The sequence below is a fragment of the Crocodylus porosus genome, unplaced genomic scaffold (genome assembly GCF_001723895.1).
Source record: "Crocodylus porosus isolate Cpor-Errol unplaced genomic scaffold, CroPor_comp1, whole genome shotgun sequence".
Taxonomy (NCBI): Eukaryota; Metazoa; Chordata; order Crocodylia; family Crocodylidae; genus Crocodylus; species Crocodylus porosus.
In genome coordinates, this window is record NW_017728921.1 from 9,340,703 (window position 1) to 9,359,423 (window position 18,721).

General features: G+C 45.5%; 1 protein-coding gene across 2 annotated transcripts in view; it reads right to left on the reverse strand.

Moving 5' to 3' along the window:
- Positions 1–9,549, reverse strand: part of STX2 (syntaxin 2) — a 44,544-nt gene extending 34,995 nt beyond the window's left edge. Inside the window, exon 1 of one of the 2 annotated variants that reach the window (XM_019538965.1) lies at positions 9,420–9,549. In XM_019538965.1, coding sequence (XP_019394510.1) covers positions 9,420–9,449 — 30 coding nt within the window. In that variant the 5' untranslated portion in view covers positions 9,450–9,549. The remainder of the gene's footprint in view (positions 1–9,419) is intronic. The other variant, XM_019538966.1, reaches the window with a different exon arrangement.
- Between the last annotated feature and the right edge of the window lie 9,172 nt (positions 9,550–18,721).

An 18,721-nucleotide genomic window follows, 5' to 3' on the forward strand; every position in this document is an offset into this window, starting at 1 on the left:
TATGGCAACATGGCAATGTACAGCGCGCTACAGCAAGGTAGCAATCACATGCATCTACATACAATCACCAGCTACACTGCTGTAGCAACATGCTCTCTGGGGATACCACGGCACTACGACGACACAGTGGTAAACTTTATCTATGTACTACATGCACGGCACAGCAACAGTCTGTACTGTGCCATGCTTTAGTACTGCCAAAAGGAACTAAAGCCTCCCCACCGGCACTGGGAAGAGGCCAGAACAGCCCCTAGCTGCAAGCCCACAGCAGGCAGGCCACCCTCACCGTGTGCACAAATCCAGGGGGGCACATGCCCCCCATGCCTCCCCCAGGGGTGTGCGCAGCAGCAGGGACCTGCCCCTCTCCCCAGTCCCTGGATGAGCTGCCGACGGCTCCGTCCCACAACCTGCCGTAGAGGGGCAGTGCCTACCCCTGCCCCTCTCCCTCCCTCACTGTGGGGGCCTTGATCTGCGCCCCTGCCCACGCCCCTACCCTCCCACAAACTTATCGGCCGGATGCTGCTCTCCAAGCTGCCAGGCTGCATTCCTGGCTGCGTGCACGCTATGGCTGCACGCAGGATTTATTGGTGACATTATTGACTACACTGGCCCAAAAAAGCCAATTGCCAATAATGTCAATTCTCCTTTTATCACTGCCGATCTGATGTGGACCAATATATCAGTGTACCTGTACCAATAAAATAAAAATATTTTACCAATTTCCAGATAGAAGGCACCAAAAATGAGGCAACTGCCAGCCAAGGCTCTCTGACTAAAAGTACCAGAGTAAATTCAACAAAAATGTACCAACAAGCATCTTAATACTTTTAGCTCTGGGATATTTTCCTTCAAAGCTGACACCTTGCACTGATTCACTCTTCTCATCTCAGATTAAGTGCACAACAGCACTTTACATGATAGTTATAAAACAATGCCCAATGAATCCCACACCAACTACTGTTAAAGTCTCTTTTGCTCTTCTATCTTGGTCCTTAAGTCAAGTCCCTTCTCCACAACCAACCATCAGGATTTCCAATTGGCATAATGCTTATCCCAGCGGTTACTGTTATTCAGACAATCTGTGATTATATCCTGGTTTGGACCTGTGTACTTAAAAGGTTTCCAGCGAGACTTCTGCCTCTGCTCTACTCTGTGCTAGGGCAACACTACCTGGGGCAAACCAGAAAAGTCTTATAGCAAAAGACTTAGGCTCAGAAGACTAGACACAAATCAACACCAATTTCACTCCTCCAACTCAACCAGTCAACCAGCCTTGCTTGGCTGCATTTGAAGTGGCCATCAGGAGTGCTCTAGCACCCCACAACCCTCTCCCTCCAGCTACTAGTATGGGCCAACTGCAGGGGTCTGGCTGCCTTTCCGGTTTCAAAAGTGAATATCGGTGCACGTTATTACTGGTTCAATCTAGGCAGTTTAGAGAAACCTGCAAAGATTGAATCGATTTAGCCTGGGGCTTTTTGACTGTCTGCACTTAGCCTGTATGAATAACTGTTAGCGCATGTTGCCTTCTGCCTTCAATTATTAAAAATGATTTTTCAACTTTAAGTTTAAACATCGAAGTATTGTTCTCCCTACAGTTTGAACCTTTCCCTAGTATATACACTGATCTTTTATAGGAAGGATAGACAAACAGTAAATTGATGTCATATACAACTACTTTTATTTGTACATGGCAAAAAAAAAATCTTCAAGTGTTATTAGTGTTAACAGTATTATGCATTATGTACATGGAACGTGAAGGCTTGAAAAATGCTTGTGCTGAGTCAAACAGTGCTGTAGAGCAAAAAGTAAAATCCTGGGAAATAAAAGCTGAATCGCAATGAAAGGGGAGACAAAGACAGTACTCGCAAAGGCACATGACCAGCTTCAAAATAGTTGCATCTTCACATCTTACTACACTGAAAGGAAGGAGAAAATTCTATTGTTAAATAGAGAAGAATGAATGCATGATGATTTTCTACAGATCTCTAAAAAGCACTGCAAAAAGGGACTACAAGAAAACACTAACTCCTCCAACAGAAATGCAGAAAAAAAAAAAAAGGTTACAATTGATTTACCTAATCTTTACTTCATATTTATCTTTAAAGCCTGGAATGACTTATTTACACAAACACATTTGAAAAAAAAAAAAGTCAACCCATAAACCCATGTCACCATTATTTACAGTACTGAGGGGTTTTTTCCCCTTTTTCTTGTTTATTTTCTATAAAATAAACAATAATTTTCAAGTTCAATCATCTGAATGGAAGCATCTGCAAACAGCACTTCTCTCTTCAAAAGACTGGTGTATTAATACAGCTCCTGAGAGCTTTTAGCTGGGCAGTCATGGAGACTGACATCCTCTGCCTATTTATTTAATATCCATTGCTTCTCTAAAAATATTCATTATACTCTTCTAGGAACCATGCTTGCCAACCCTTATTTTAGAGCCTTCAACATTAGCATCACCCCTATGGTTTCAAGTCTGTTCAAACTAATGTAAGTTATACATCATTTGTAATATCATTTTATCCAATTCCCTGCATCCAAACTAGGCATAAAGAAACTGACTTTCACAGACAGTTTGACTTGTCCTTCCAAAATTGCTTTACCTCAGCCAGATGGTTGAATTGCAAAAAATAAAAGTCACATTTGTGACTGGACACATTTGGAAACTGGACTGTTATGACAGATGTAGGCACACTGCAGAATCAGTCAATCCAAAGGGCAAAAGCACAGAAATATTTTCCATTCTTAACTGGTCACTTTACTAAGCTTTGCTACTTTGTTAAATTCCTAATTTTCTTCAATGTATGTAGTAAATGAATATAAATAACACAATCTTTTGAAGCATTAGACAATTAATTTTAAATGTTTCTTTTTTAAATCATTTAATTAATTTGGAGGTATATTTATGCTTGTAGAGATTGCACAAACATCAAAGAAGCTAGGGCTGTGGGAGAAACACACGCCACCTGGCAAAAACCTCTCTGTTCGGAATATCTGACCAGAGGAGGGGTACTTTGTGCCTGAGAGCTTCTCTCTCTCTCTTGCTGTTATACAGTTGGCCCAATAAAAGTAGAGGTGGACCAATACATCAGTCCATATTGGATCGGCACTGATAAAAGGAAAATTAACATTATTGGCTACCCACTTTTTTTGGGTACTGTAGCCAATAATGTACCAATAAATATAATATGCTTTCTGACTGGGGCCCCTGGACACCACATGCATGCACGTAGCCACAGCATGCACGCAGCCAGGAATGCAGCGCAGGAAGGGGCAGATTGAGGCCCCCCATGGTCAGGGAGGGAGTGGGGCAGGGGGGTGAATGGGATCCTGGGGTCAGGATGAGAAGTGGGACAGAGCCGCAGACATCCCATCACGTCCCGTCTGCCAGTGGCAGTGGCAAGCTGTGCCTCCCACTGCTGGATGGGTAGGGGATGTGATGCGGTCAGTACGTGGCTCCCAGGCCAAAGGCAGCAGAGCGAGGAGTCCCAAGGCCACAGCAGGCTGCCTGCCTTCACCCTCACCTCGCTTGGCTCCGCTCCAGTTAAAAGCGTCCCGGCACTTAAAAAAGATGGCGGCAGTGCTTGAACTAAAGCCGATTTAAAGCTTTAGTTCAAGAACCTCCACAGGAATTTTTAAGTGCCAGGAGGCTGATCCCCTGGACAAGCCACTTGCAGCTCCATCCTACTCCCCAGCCCAGCCCCAGGGACCCATTCAGCACTCTGCCCCAGCCCCCGCCCCACTCCCTCCCTCACTGGGGGAGCATCGATCTGCCCTCCCTGCCCCTTCCCCTACAAAGACTAACCTGCAGGACACTACTCTCCATGCTGCCCAGCTGCAGCCCTGTAAATGAGTTATCAGATGGGTATCAGCCAACATGCTTGGTGAATAATTAGCTATCAGTATCAGCTGAGAAAATCTTTATTGGCGCACCCCTAAATAAAATACCCACAAAAATATTTGCCTCTTCATTATTTCAAACACCATCACAGCTACAACACAACATCACTTAAGTAGTAGCATCCATGATAGAAAATTCTTGCAACCTTTTCTTTTAAGAAATTCCAACACTTCCATTATTGCATCAGGTCTCTGAAATGTAGTGTGTGTTGGTTAGACAGAGACTTGCCTTTTTAGCATCCTATGAAGTTCTATTCAAGGTTAGCTGAGTCAGGCTATTAAAACAATTGTCATTTCCTGCCTCATTTATATTTCTATGGGAAACTTTGGAAACAAGCCAAAATAATAACTTAACATGATCATTCTAGAAATCCAGACCTTCACAGCTGCCAAAAGGAATACATTAGAGCGACAAAGTGCAATCAGAACAACAGCTAGGGAAGTGGCAGGCCAGGAAGGAGAATGACACAGCCCAACTAAAGTCTCACCATATGGCACACATTCAGTTCCATACCTCAGAATCAGTTGGTTTGATAAAATGAAAATTTCATTTTTTTTCATTAAAGAGACTAAAGTCACTAAGTATTTTTAATTACAAGCCAAGAAAAAAAAAAAAAAAAGAGGTCTTATAAGTTATTGAGAACGCATAAACGAACATCCAAAAGATGTGAAGTACTAGATTTATAGTTGCCCAGGTGGCCTTACTTTGTATACGCAAGAGACAATGCTGTAATTTCAATCCTGAACAAAACAAGTTTAGCACCACTTATACCAACATGGGAGTGGACAGACAGTGGTATCAAAACCGATTAATACCAGTATAACTAAAACGATGGTTGCTATAGACAGATGAAAATGATACAACACATTGTTTGTTCCATAACACTCCAGCCTCACTCAATAAACAGGATGGAGTTCTGAAAATGCACAGCCAACCTTAAATGTTATTTCCCAATTTTCAAATACCGACTTTATAAACTGTACACTTTCCTTTAACTTTATTTTTCTAGAATACATATAATGATAACTTAACACTGAATAGGCCAGGGGTAAGCAACTCCTGCCATGGATGCCAGCGTGTGGCAAGTGAAGGGATTTTGCTTGGCACATGTGCCTGAAGGCAGATGGCAGGCAAGGGGCCGGGGCTGCACTGCCACAACAATGATTGGGCCCCTCGTGCTTCCCCTGCCATCCCACCATTGCACGCCAACATTTTTCAAGTTGAGGTTGCGGATAATTTTGGCCCTCTGCCCAAAAACATTGCCAACCCCTGGAATAGCCAATATTTAACAGTTACATTTTCACTTGATTTTACAACTTCACGTTCTCATTAATATAATTAATTTCTCATGGAAAATGTTACCTATAAGCAAAGAATTAAGGGCAGAGACACATGGGTAGGAGAACAGAATAACCACTCACTTTCTGACCTCACAATCTTCATTCTCAAAGGTACTATACAAAACACCTTTAGAAGACGAGCCTGGAAATAAAAATTTGTAACTTTACTGGACACTAAAACTTAAGGACTAAATAGACACTGACTTTATGACTCGATACAATCTACCTTCTAGTCCCTTTGCACTTCACAGATGGTAACTTTCTTCATTAGTCTTGCTCGTCTACTTAGTTATCCTTCCTACTGCATTACTCTCATCTTTTAGCAGATCCTGATACAGATTTGTTTTTGGGGGGGGGGGGAGGTTAAATAAAGCCCTGCTCCATTTCTTTAAGCAAAATGTTTTTATTTACAAATGGAGTTTTACACAGGCTGTTCATCTATCTGTAATTAGCTCAAGGTATGTCTGCTGCTTTTTCAGAATTTGTTCAGACAGGAATGAGCGTCTGTTGGTAATAACCTACTTCAACAGATGCTATAAACAAACTGGCAGAAAGAAAAGATTTTAGACAGAGTGGAAAGGGGCAGGGGAGGGGACATTGCTGAAAAGGTAATACATCAGTGGATAAAATGAACTGAGATGAACAAGGTAGTTAACACCTTGGGGAACACTGGATTTAACAGCTAGTCTACCTACTAGGATAAGAATCCATAGTCCCTGTTGAGACCATGGTTAATACAATCCAATCTGTGCATAATTGCTTGTTCTGCGATTTCACACTGAAGTTTTGTGTTTTTTTGTCAGGGGGAGGCGAGGGTTAATAGATTTTGTTTAAGGACAGCAACTGAGGTCAGTAATGAAGTGTTCAAAGAGGTTAATATGTTCTGCCATGGGCTTCTGTGTTTCTGGAATTGAAGTCAAATTGGCGCCCATTTTTTCTTTTTATATTTCAAAGTAAAGGATAACTAAAAAGAAAGTATTTCCCAAAGGATGCAATTAAAAGTATTATCAATTACACTAATAGCTTGGAACAGGAAATGTTTCTATACTGCGGTAGGCAAACCCTGGCACTGGTGACAGAGTATGACAAGCGAAGGCGTTTTGCTTGGCACGCGTGCCTTGGGGAGGACGGCGGCAAAGGGGCCAGGATTGCACAACCACAGCAAAGATCGGGACCCTCACGGCAGCTCTGTCATCTGCCCCTGGCACCCCAACATATTACAAGTTGAGGTTGCAGGTGTTTTTGACGTTTTGCCTAAAAATGTTGCCGACCTCTGTTCTGTACATTTAAAGATGCATTTAACAAAAATAAGAAACGTGAACTCCAATTAAAATACTTGGTAGTTTATCTTGAAATAAAGATAAAAAAGGCTTCAAGAGGACATGCCCGCAGACGACAGTATGGTAAGCTCCGAATCAACTTGAGTGGGGACAGAAAAAATCCCCCTTCCTCCCAACCACATAGATTTAGCTTGGCACGGGGAAAGCTTATAGTTAGACCTTTTTAAAAATAACTTATCACCTCTTAAAAGAAACAAAAAGATTTGTGTATTTTATTAAACAGACTCTTAAATGTTTTAAATCAAACATGCATTTATACAGTTGAACTCATTTATACTGTTTAACCTGTACATGTTGAACTCATTAAAATAGAGTTGCTATAAAAATAAGAGCTTTTCTTAAACACAAACTAATGCTCATTTGCCGGGGGGGGGGGGGTAGAATATACACTGGATACCAAATTATGATATCTTAAACTATTTGTATAACATACCAAACACACTTAGGGAAAAAAAAGTGTGGAAGAATCTCTAAGCAAACAAATTAGCCTAAAATATTATTTTGGCACTAGGTCAAGGAGTTACGCTTAGTGAACCCTGAAGATCTCTCAGGCCTTTGATAGCTTATTGTTCAAAAACTAAAATACAAACCATTAAGCATTAGATAACATATTTGCCAAATTAAATGCAGTGAAGCTACTATACTATACTACACAGAAGAGAAAGAATTAAAAAACAGGTCAAGTCATAATGGAAATTTCATGTAGCAGCCAGAGCCAACCGAGTGTTCATATGGCTCACAAAATTTTCCTAATGAAATAATTTTTTATGCAAACAACTTCTCTATAGATGAAAAAGAAATTATTAACAGCAGAACTCTTACCATGATGAGGGAAGTATCTGCTAATGTTAAGTTTTAGTTCTCTCTCACTATTCAGTTTAGGAATTTTCTTTTGGAGAAGGGGGAGTATTACAGCAAGAATATTATTTGCTTGTAAAAATTATTTCTGAAAATAAATTTAGCCTAGGTGATATTGTACACAATGTGGCCTTGCTGTATGTGGGAGGAGGGGAAGAGGGACACTTTTTAACCTGAAGTTTGTCTCTGGATGAAGTAGGCCTTTCTAATTACTAAAACAGTATAAAAACATTTAGACTTTTAAAGTAGCCCGTTTTAAAGTAGCCCGTCAATAACAAAAGCATCTGAAGGATTTAAAGGGTGTAGGTTGAAGCTATGCTGGTCTAAGGACATAGGCAGACAAGGTTATTTGGGTATTGGATTTACTCAAAGAACCGTGTCTGCTGAAGGATTTAAATGCGTTTTACACACTTACTGAAGTTATAGTACTACAGAAGTGTTTCATTAGTACTATCCAGTGTTTATTTTCACTCATGAGAGGAACACCCTCACCTGTGCTACATGTTTTCATCAGTCAAGGATTTCTGCATGCTAATCTACTACGAATGGACAGCTTAAAGAAACCCAGTAAATGGAAGTTAACTGTCTGTCTGTAACAGATGCACAGTTGATGCTTCCTGTACATTCTCACTGATAGCTGTTTTAAAATATGCTTAGTAATACAGATTTAGTTCAGACCATTTAATTCCACATTCTTTCAAACTCTGGGCACAGTTTAAGAGGTGGGGAAACAAAGGTCTAGGAAAGCGGTTCGAACCTGCAGATATGCTATAACACCAGTTGCGGCACCACTGTGGGATGATACTGCCCCACGTGCCTGTTTCTGGGAGACACCATGCAGGGTCAGCCTGGGAAGGGCTGCGGCAAGAGGATGAGGTTCTGCCACAGCCGCTTCCTAATCTGGCTGTGCAGGAGCTGCACACTGAGGTCCAACCTGGCTGTCCTGGAAACAGTACCGTGAATATATTTATAATGATCTAATAAATTACAAACATGTCAATTACTATCATCATAACACAGATTATAATGTGCTTAATATTTTAAATTAGGGCTTTGTTTTTTTATAAATGGGATGCCACTATATTTCAAAATACTTTAGAGGGCTGCCTTAAGTCCAAGAGCAAGTACTCTTTCTTACGGTTACTGAAAGGGAGCAATTTTCTTTAGAACAACAACAATTCCAACACGCAATCCATTTCAGCATATGGCAGTTGCACAAAAAGCCTTCAAATGGTACCTACCCCCACAGGGAGCAAAGAAAAAGGCCACCCAACCTCCTGTCTGGAAATAGCTTCAACACCAAACAGAAGATAAAGCCCTTCTCCGCCTTTTGGCAAAGATGAAGTGCAACTGAAGACATCTGAACTCCCTGCCTGGCCTCCGAGCCTCAGACTTGGATGACCGCCTGGATGTGGCGTATCTGAACTGCTTGATGTCTAGGAGGGAAGATACTGGCCCAGCCCTAGTTTTATGACCTGTGGAGCTTTGAAGACACCACTGAGTATTGCTCAATAGGATGTGGAACCCACATGACATTGAATTAAAAAAACAAAAAAACACTGTGTTTTTCAGGTAACTGGGTTTCAACCCAGCCTCCACCTCTGTGGGGGGAAGGGAGGACACCCCAGAAACCAGCTGCATGTGTGGGGGGGATGGGACTCTGGGTTGAAGGGGGCCCTGCTCATCCTCCAGCAACCAGCTGGGGGGATGGGGGAGACCTTACTCACACCCTGGCAAGCAGCTGTGCAGGATAGGGGGACCCTGCTCACACCCCGGCAAACAGCTCTGTTGGGGAGGGGGCTCTGCTCACACCCCAGCAAACAGCTCTGTGGGGGGAACCCCCAGAAACCCCCACTCACTCCCCAGAGCAGTCGGGGGAAGGGGCGGACCCTGCCCACAAGCACCTATGCGGGGGGGGGGGGGCACTCTGCCTCCAGCGGCGCCGCCCTGCCTATCCCCGGGCCCCGCGCTCACCGCGGCCAGGTCCGCCAGCCGGTCCTTCATCCTCGCCGCTTGTTCGCACTGCTCGTCCGGCTCGATGCGCCTCCGCCAGCGGATCCCTCCGCGTCCCCCAGAGGCAGCGGCCACTCCTCCCCACGCCAACCCCGCATGCGCCGCGCGGCTGCTGGATGCACAGCTGGAGAGAGCCGCCAGCTGCGTGGGGGCGGGGCCATGCAAATGAAGGGGTGTGGCCGTGCTGGGAAGCCGGCGGCTGCTGCCGGCCCGCGGGCCCGGGGAGGTTGGATGCGATGCAGGGACATCACCTGCCCCCGCCTGCGCCTCCCTGCCCCGCGGGGGCCGTGTAGCAGGGGAAGGAAGGCCTCGATGATGTTGCACAGAGGCTTTGCGGATGCAAAGACAAAGCGGAGTACTTGGGACCCTGCTGCACCTTCAAATGGGAACTGGGTGGACACCAGCTCCGGAGTTGGAACACCCTTTCAAGCACTAACTGTGGCTTCCAAGCTGAGGTGCCCACTGAGCACCCAGCAGCAGCGTGGGCACAACTCTCACAGTGGGTCCCATCTGCCGGAGGTGGTCCGGCCACCCCCACCCTGCGTGCAGAAATCTCAGGGAATGGCACAGGTGTAATATCTTTTATTAGACCAACTAGATACAGGCGGTTCTTGACTTACAATGTTTCCAGTCACAACATTTCGCACTTACGACGTTTATAAGTTGACACCCTGATTCAACTTTCTGACATCAGTTTTGACTCAATCCGGTGCCACGCCATGCCAGCGAGCAAGCCTGCTGCCCATGTCCCTGGAGAACATCTGTCCAAACTGCCTTGGGCACTTTCTTTAAGAAAACAGACGAGACTCCAGAAACCCTGCAGCCAAGAGCCCTTCAAAAAGTCCATCCAAGAGCCCTTCAAAAAGTCCAGCAACGTCACCTCAAAGAAATGCTTCCAAATCAATATGAGCACTATTCACAATATACATACGTTAATGTAGCTATATTACTCATCTATAATTGATTGAGTACAAAGTTCTGAGCTTTTTTGGTGAAAATAGGGTATCGGGCCTTGGTTCAGGAACCAATCCCCATTTATAACATTGTTTCCTATGGGAAAATCAGTTCCGAGTTACAACGTTTCGACTTAAGATGCAGTTTCCAGGAACCAGTTGTGTCGTAAGTCCGAGAACTGACTGTATTTGCAAAAAAAAAGATCTTTATTTGCAAGCTGTCCTTCACAGGCACCCTTCATCAGGCATAGGAGATAGCAAAGATTGTAAAAGTTCTCCTAGGTAGAAATGAAAATTCATGCATATTTATCGTGACCCCATCCACTGATGTTGGGTCATCAGCAGACCCAAAGTTTGAGAACCGCTGCCTTAGTGTGTCTCAGTTTATTGCAGGATCGACCAGTGCAGTGTGTAATACATGTAACATGCAGCCCGGGCCTTTGAGTAGCACAGGGGTGCTCTAAAACCAAAATCAAAAAGAAGAAATCATTCTGTGCTGTAGCATTTATTAATGTATTGCACATGTAGTGTGCCACAGGGTCTCAGGCTACTGCTCTAGACAAATGCAAAGTGATAAATTATTGCCTTTGGGACCTTAGTGATGTGATTTAAGATAAGAACCAATGTTGTTTTTTGTCCCAGGACAAGTTGTGCCTGTGTCTGTCCCGCAACAGAAATGTCCCAGGACTGGCATGGGCAGACAAGGTCCTTTGGGTAAATGTGATATTTTTTATTAGACCAAGTAAATAGTTAGACAACTTGTTCTTTGCAAGCTTTTGGGCACAAACACACTTCCTTATGCATACCAAGAGTCAGGATTGGCATGTACACTTACTCTGACCAGGATTTAGTGAGCAGCTGAATGCAGTGCTGGGGGGGCAGTTTCTTCCTTTTTGTTCTTATTTTAATTTGGTGCAACTGTTCAGATACACTTTGCAATATTTCAAGCTCAGTTGTTAGTACTTCTTCTCCTGTAAACCTTTTCAGGATTTATCCTGGGGCAACAGACGTGGTCATCTGGAGAACTGCACTTTGTCCCCTACATAAAGAGGTATATCCTGGAACAAATGCGACATCTGTCTGTTGCCATATAGATATCATATCAAGGAAACATAATGAAGTATTGGAGTTGGCAGAATTTTGATAGCAGAAGAGAATGAGATATAACAATGAGGCCAAGTTTTTTGCACAGCCTCTTCAAGTGCTGCTCTGATCCCCTTCCCCAGCCTGTTCTGCTGCTCTGTTTCCTTCCCTGTGTTCGCTGCCTGATTTATTGCTTTACTTTCTGCTTCCTGTCTTATCTTCTGCTGTGCTGCCTGTTCCCTCCCTGATTTGCCACGTGCTACACACACAGGGTTCCTGTGCCACAAGTTGGGTACCCCTCAGATGTAAGAAAGCACATACCATTCATGGGTGTGTACATACGTGTTTTGTTAGTTCCCCTTAGGTACATATATGTATGTGTACAATATAAAATCATATGTAGCACCTGAAACGAAAGCCAAACACGAGCTGAAAGTTTATAATTTAATATCTGGGGCAATGTTGATTGATACACAGATAACATCACTATGGGGACTTTCTCATTATGCTTAGAGCACAATCAGAACATTGGGAGTCCATAGCATGAACAACAACGTGCAGGAAGTTGTTCAAAGTCCCTGATACAGACCAGGTGTCTGGCAACAAACCCCTGAAAAAGACATGAAGAAGGGCACTTCATACCCAGAATATTGTCTATATGCCTCCTAATCATACAGTCAGTTCAATAAAAATATCATCCACAAAAATCCTTGACTCTCATTAATTTTGAAAAAAACAACAGTTTTTCAGAAGCTGCCAGAGATTGTATGTTAGCTTCAGGATTTGAATCAGGGTACTTGGGAAAAAAAAGGTTATTTTCTCTGGTGGCTGTAAATTTGTACTCCAGACTTCACATTCTCAATTTTAAAAAGAAAACAGAAAGCCCTGTAACCATTGCAGTTGTAAAGATAACCTACACATTTTGTAACAGATATTGAAGTCTATATCTGAGGGATAAATTGCTCTGTTTTGTTGGTATTTGAAGTTAAGCCTGAAACCTAACCTTTTTATGTATAGGGACAATCACCTTGAAATTTATGCTTCAAAATAATCTGCCTTCTATTTTACACTATCCTCTAACGCGTTAGAAAATAAGATAATGTATACCCTGCTTCATTTGTGGACAGTCAGTTCCATCATTTTATCGTGGAAAGCTCCACGACTGCTCTGGAGGAGGCTGCAAATCTAGTGGTCTTAAAATACAGGTGCGTCTTGTGACCGCTTTCCAAACTTTTTTAGTATATCCTGAGCACGTCTACACGAGATGCCTTAATGCACAGCAGACTGTTCTACTGCGCATTAGCACATCATGGCAAAACCCAGGTTAATGCACGTAGAATTTGCCTACTGTGCATTACAACAAAGTTCACCTTTGCTATTGCACATTAGCACAGCTACTGCATCTTGACCGAGTAGCTCAAACTAGAGATACTACACAATGTGCAGAAGGGAAGGCACATTAATGAACATGTAAACACACCCTCTGACAATGAGCGTATCACCCATGGCAACGTATTCTGACCCTAAGGCACCGGGCATTACTATGGATCTCAAGATTATCCAGTGTTATTCTAATATAATAAAGGCCTTAAGCTGTCTGTCTGTCTGTCTGTCAGTAACGCTTTAATTAAACTCTGATTGGTTGTCTCAGTAGCCAGTCACAATGCTGACTGAAACAACCAATCAGAGTGCTCTGCACAGACAGACACACAGGGCGGAGCACTGCCACAACAGCAGCCAGAGCGGCCCACAACCTGGCCCTGCTCCTTGGAGGCAGAGGGGGATGATGGGGACTGGAGAGCTGCCATAAGGGAGGTGATGGAGTGGGGGGGTAAGACCCCCCTGGGTCTGCTGGTTGGAGCCAGGAGCTGGTGCCCCCTCACAACAACAACAGCTGGCAGGGAGGGGAGGTGGTGGGGAACAGGGGAGGGAGCGGGGTAGGAAGGTGAGCCCGAAGCAGCAGAGTGGGAGAGGGAGGGTGGCCCCAGCCCCAGGTGAGGGGGTGGGGAGGGGGAAGAGACGCAGGCCCCACTCATCCCCACTCCATCATTCTTGATGGAGAAAACAGCCAATCAGAGTGCTCCAAGCCTGGGGGAGAGCCACCATAATTCCGAAGCTGCGCCGAGGGCGTCCCTGCAAGTAGCAAAAGAGCGGCAGCATGGGCCATTAGGTGGCAGCACTCCATCCCAGCTCTGCCCCCCGCATCATTCTTGAGGGGCAATTGACTAGTTAATAAGCATTTTGGAAGGGATGTTTATGCCTTAGGATTTAAGTCAATATTAGCAATCAGGATGAAGCCTTGGCAAATTATCCTACAGCTGTTGTCTAGGGTTTTCAGTAAAATCTTTTTATACGTTCCTTTGAGACGTCTGGAATTGGCCCCTTTTAGACTAGATGAACCTCAGGTCTGATCCATGAGGAGAAACGTTACGTTCCTATTCACTGACAAAGGGGCTTCCTTCGAGTCTGCACTACAACGTCCCTCCCTGCTCATCAGGAAGTCGTGTGTGTTCTCAGCGTCTCGACATGTATGATTGGATGAAGTCACATTTCCTTTTTCAGTTTATTATTCCAGGAAATAGGGTTGTGATTTTTACTGTGTATTGTGTTAATTAAGATCAAGTACCTCATTTGACATGTAAAACATTGTAAAGTATTTAATAAGTTTAATTAGCTTATTTAATTACAACGTGACTATTATGCCCGTAGTAAAATCAGCTAATTATTTCAGAACAATATTTGGGGAGTCTTAAAAATGGCTTTTAACCAATATAAAAATAAAGTTATCGACCAAAATATTTTCTGGAAGTATCTGTATCCTTGTCAAAAGCTGCAACACTTCAGTTAGTCTATAAGGTGCATCTCCACCCTGACTTCTGCCTGACTTTGGACCAACAGGGCTACTAGTTCTCTTAGGTCTACAGTAATGTGTTTTATGGCCTCAGCTCTCTGGAAGAAAGGCTTGATTTAATGATCTCATTACAGGGGAAAAGAAATATGTAACGTTGTAATATTTTACCAAAAGAAAACGGAAATATTTTTCATTCGTAGTGGAGTTTTATAGCACACAAAAGCTGCAACAGACTGCAAGATCTTTTTTCAGATCTTGATTTTAAACTTAGTAAACATCATAGGGTTAATAAGAAGTAGCAGACTATGTTTGTGCAGCCCAAGGGATCTGAAATACTTTAAAACTTCATAAGATCACAGGAAAGTAGGGCTGGAAGGGACATCACAAGGTCATCTAGTCCGGCTTCCTGATCAAAGCAGAAACACTCCCAACTAAATCATCCCAGCCAAGTGTCTGTCTAACTTGCCCTTGAAAATTTCCAAGGATGAAGATGCCACAATTTCTCTAGGCAGCCTGTGCCAGTGCTTGGCCACCCACGGTGCCAGAAAATCCCTACTAATCTCTACGTTTTCCCTGCTGCATTTCGAGGCATTGCTCCTAGTCCTGTCCACTAGGGCAATTCTCAACCTTTTGCACCTTACGTCCCACCAACCACTTTGTCAAAAAACCCTGGTCCCACCGTGATAAAAACAAAACTCCCCTTTTTTTCCCCAAGAAGTGTATTTTTACATCTACATGCACGTTGGGGTCATTAAAAACTGCAATAATTTTGTTGAGAAAAGTCCCACCGACACAACCCTCTCCATGAACAACGCGTGCCCCCGGAGGCTGGGGGGCACAGCGACTGCCCACTGGCGGCCGCAGGAGTGCGGTGGCAGGGAGCAGGGAGCTCCTGCAGGCAGCCGCGGCAGTATCAGTGTCGGTAGGGGTGACAAGCACCGGGCCAGCCGCCAGCGGCCACCCGCAGACACCACCAGCAGTGGCCAGTGGTGATACACGCGCCACTGACGGTGGCGAGCAGCGACTGCCTACAGGTGCCGCTAGCAGCGGTGGAGCAGCCGATTGCAGGGGTGCACCACCAGTCTCAAGGGGTGCACATACACCCGCGTGCACCCCCTACACGTCACCTGTGACCTTCGCATCCCGCTGGTTGAGAAACACTTCCCTGTGGTCCCTCTCCCCTCTCTAGGTGCCCTTCAGGTGTTACCCACCCACCCCCTCAGTTTTCTGGGACAGAAATTTCATAAACCAGCTTGACCTGAATCAGTTAAATCTGATACCACATTCAACCAGCTTAATCTTAAACCCGTTTCAGCCATTTTGAAACTGGGTGATGTGTACTGTTCAGTTTAGGGTGGCCATCACAGAGGACAGTCTGGTTGTCCACACTAAACCCAATGCCTTGATGTCCTCCGTTTTTCTCTTCAAGAGGCGTTGGGTTTCGTATCAAGAGGGCAGAGGACAACTGGATTGTCCTTTATGATGGCCACCCTAGTTCGGTTACAGGTTTAACAGACTTTCTGATCTCTTAAACCAGTTTACTTGCGACTTCTGCCCCTAGCCGTGTTCACGCTAAACCCTAGTTCTTCCAGCCTCTTTTCCTAAATCTCCTATAATGTGTGCTGCGTTCTGCCCCCTAACCCAAAGCCCAATTCTTCCAGCCTCGTTCCCTCAATCTCCAGTCATTCGCCCCCCGTTCCTACTAGCCTCTTTTGCGACATCTATCATTTGCATTGCTTTGTGCCCCTCTTTCCCAGCGGAGGGAAATCAAACGAGCAGGGGCATGGACGGACCGCGGAAGCCAGGGGAGCGCAGCCACAACGGACTGAAGGAGCATCCTGAAGGACAAGGAGGGAGGTCATGAGGGGAGGCGACTAGGGGGCCTGAGGAGCCCGGCTAAATAAGAAGGCGAAACGCTCGAGTTCTTTTTATTGATTCCGTCCTCCCCGCCGCGCTGAGGGGGCTTCACGGCGGGCTCCGCGCGCGCGGGAAAGACTGAAGGGGGAGGAGGCGGGGCGCGGCCAACGGGCGCCAGGCGGCGGTTGGGCTCGGCGCGCGGCGCATGCGCGGGGCGGGCGCCGGTCACGTGAGCGCGGCCCCTCCCTCGTCTTGCCCCCGCCCGCCCTGTGTCCGCGCCGCGTCGCTCTCCGGGTATTTGAATCGCGCTTCCGCCATCTTCTTCCCTGCGCCCAGTCACGGAGCCTAGCGCCGCGGAGAGACGCCTCAGCAAGGTAGCGGTAGACCCCCGTGGCGGGTGGGAGCGCGGATGCGGCTGCGGGGCAGCGGCGGGGCCTAGTGCGGCGAGGGGTGGGGTGGGTGTGGGGCGAGGGGCTCGGCGCGGCGCGGCTCGGTTCGGCTGGGCTGTGCTCAGTCATGGTGGCGGGAGGCCCGCGGGGGTGCGGCCGCCATTGCCGCACGCTGGGGCGGGAGGAGGATGAATGGGCCTGGCCGGGCAGGCGCGGCGGAAGGGGCGGGCGCGGCGCACGCGGTCAGGCCTCCACAGCCTCCATCGCCCGCCGCCTCACTCCGCTTCCGTCCCCTCCCGCAGGCCCAGCATGGCTGCCCAAGGAGAGCCCCAAGTGCAGTTTAAGGTAAGGAGCCGCTTCTCCCGCTCTCCCGAACCCGGGGCGATCTGCTCTCTTCCTCGAGGCCTTTTTTTTTTTTTTTGGGGGGGGGGGGGGATATGGCTTTTTCCTTTCTTTTTCTTCTTCCTAGTTCGTAATTATTATTCCATGTTTTTCACTCCGTGTCCGTCTGAAGCACCAGGGAAAGCCGCAGTGCTCCTAATTCTTCCCGGCCTTGGGGGCGCTGCTGGCTCGCCGGATGTAGATGTCTCTGTCGCACTCCTCGTAACCCGGAGGAGTTTAAATCAGGAGGTCCTGCGAAAGCCACGGAGGAGTCTCCATCATGTTTCTTTTTTTTAACCCCTCTTAAATTTGTGGCCTTCAAGGCAGATGAGTCTCGATCTCATTCCTTTTTTTAACCCTAAACTTTAAATCGGGGCCCCCCGTGGAAAGCCGCAGGGGGAGTCTTGATCATACTCCTTTTTTAACATGAATCACTTACACTTTAACATCTCCATGGCTTTTGCGGCATTCCACGGGGCATCCTGACTTAAAATGTTGGGTTAAAAAAAGGACACAATCAACACTCCTCCCTGGCTTTTTTGCGGCCTTCCATGAGGCATCTTTAATTTTTAATGGTTTGTGTTTTAAAAAGAAGAAAAGGAATGTGAATTAAGACTTGTCCAGTGGAAGGCTACAAAAGCCATGGAGCTCTTAATTTTAATGATTTCTTGTTTAAAAAAGGACCGCGATCAAGATGATTTGTGGCTTTTGACACCTTCCATGAGACACGAGTTACCTTTTTTTATTTGAGTATTAGAAAAGGAATAGAAAATCAAGACTTCTCCGTAGAAGGCCGCACAAAACCACAGGGGAAATCACGATTCTTTTTTAACATGAATCATTAAAGTTTAAGATGTCTAGTGGAAGGCTGTAAAAGCCATGGAGAAGTCTTGATTTGAGTTGTCCCGTGGATGGCTACAAAAGCCATGGAGATCCAAGTCTTGATTTTTACGTTCCTTTTTAACCTGAATAATTTAAATTTTAAGATGTGCCATGGAAGGCAGAAGTCTGTTAATGGATCTCATCTTGGTGCCTTTCATGATTCAAGATGAAACGAAAGATACAGTTGCTGACCTGGACCAGTCTAGTGCTACAGTATTTCAGTGCTTAACCCACACTGACAAACCCAGCCAACTTCTGTTTTTTCTTCCCTTTTAAAAAAGTGTTCTAACAAGCATTCTTCAGGCTAATAAAAATGGCTTGGAAGTGCTGGTCGCTAACCTGTCTGTTCTCTTAATCTGGAGTTTCATAGACATTAGGACTGGAAGGGACCTGGCAAGGTCATTGGGTCCAGCCGCCTGCCCAAGGGGCAGGAAGTCAGCTGGGGTCAAAGGATCCCAGCATATAAGCATCCAGATGTTTCTTAAGAGTCCAAAATAGGTGCTTGCACCACCTTGAGGGGAGTCCTATTCCAGGCCTTGGGGGCTCAGGCAGTAAAGAAGCTTTTCCTTGCGTCCAGCCTAAACTGTCTTGTAGAAGTTTGTGACCATGTCATCCCTTGTGCTCTGGTGAACAGGTGTGTTTTCCCCCACCCCGGTCATGATGCACAACCTTTAAGTACTTACAGGCTGCCACCAAGTCACCCTTGGATACTTAGTAATGCATAAATGGCAGAACCCAATTTAAGACTAGAATATGACTTCATGTAACAAGCACACAACACTAAGGCCATTCTAAGAAGTGAAATATATTAGTCGGGCCATATCTGGGAGCTCTATAAGTGAGTATCTAACCTTCCTCACTTAGAAC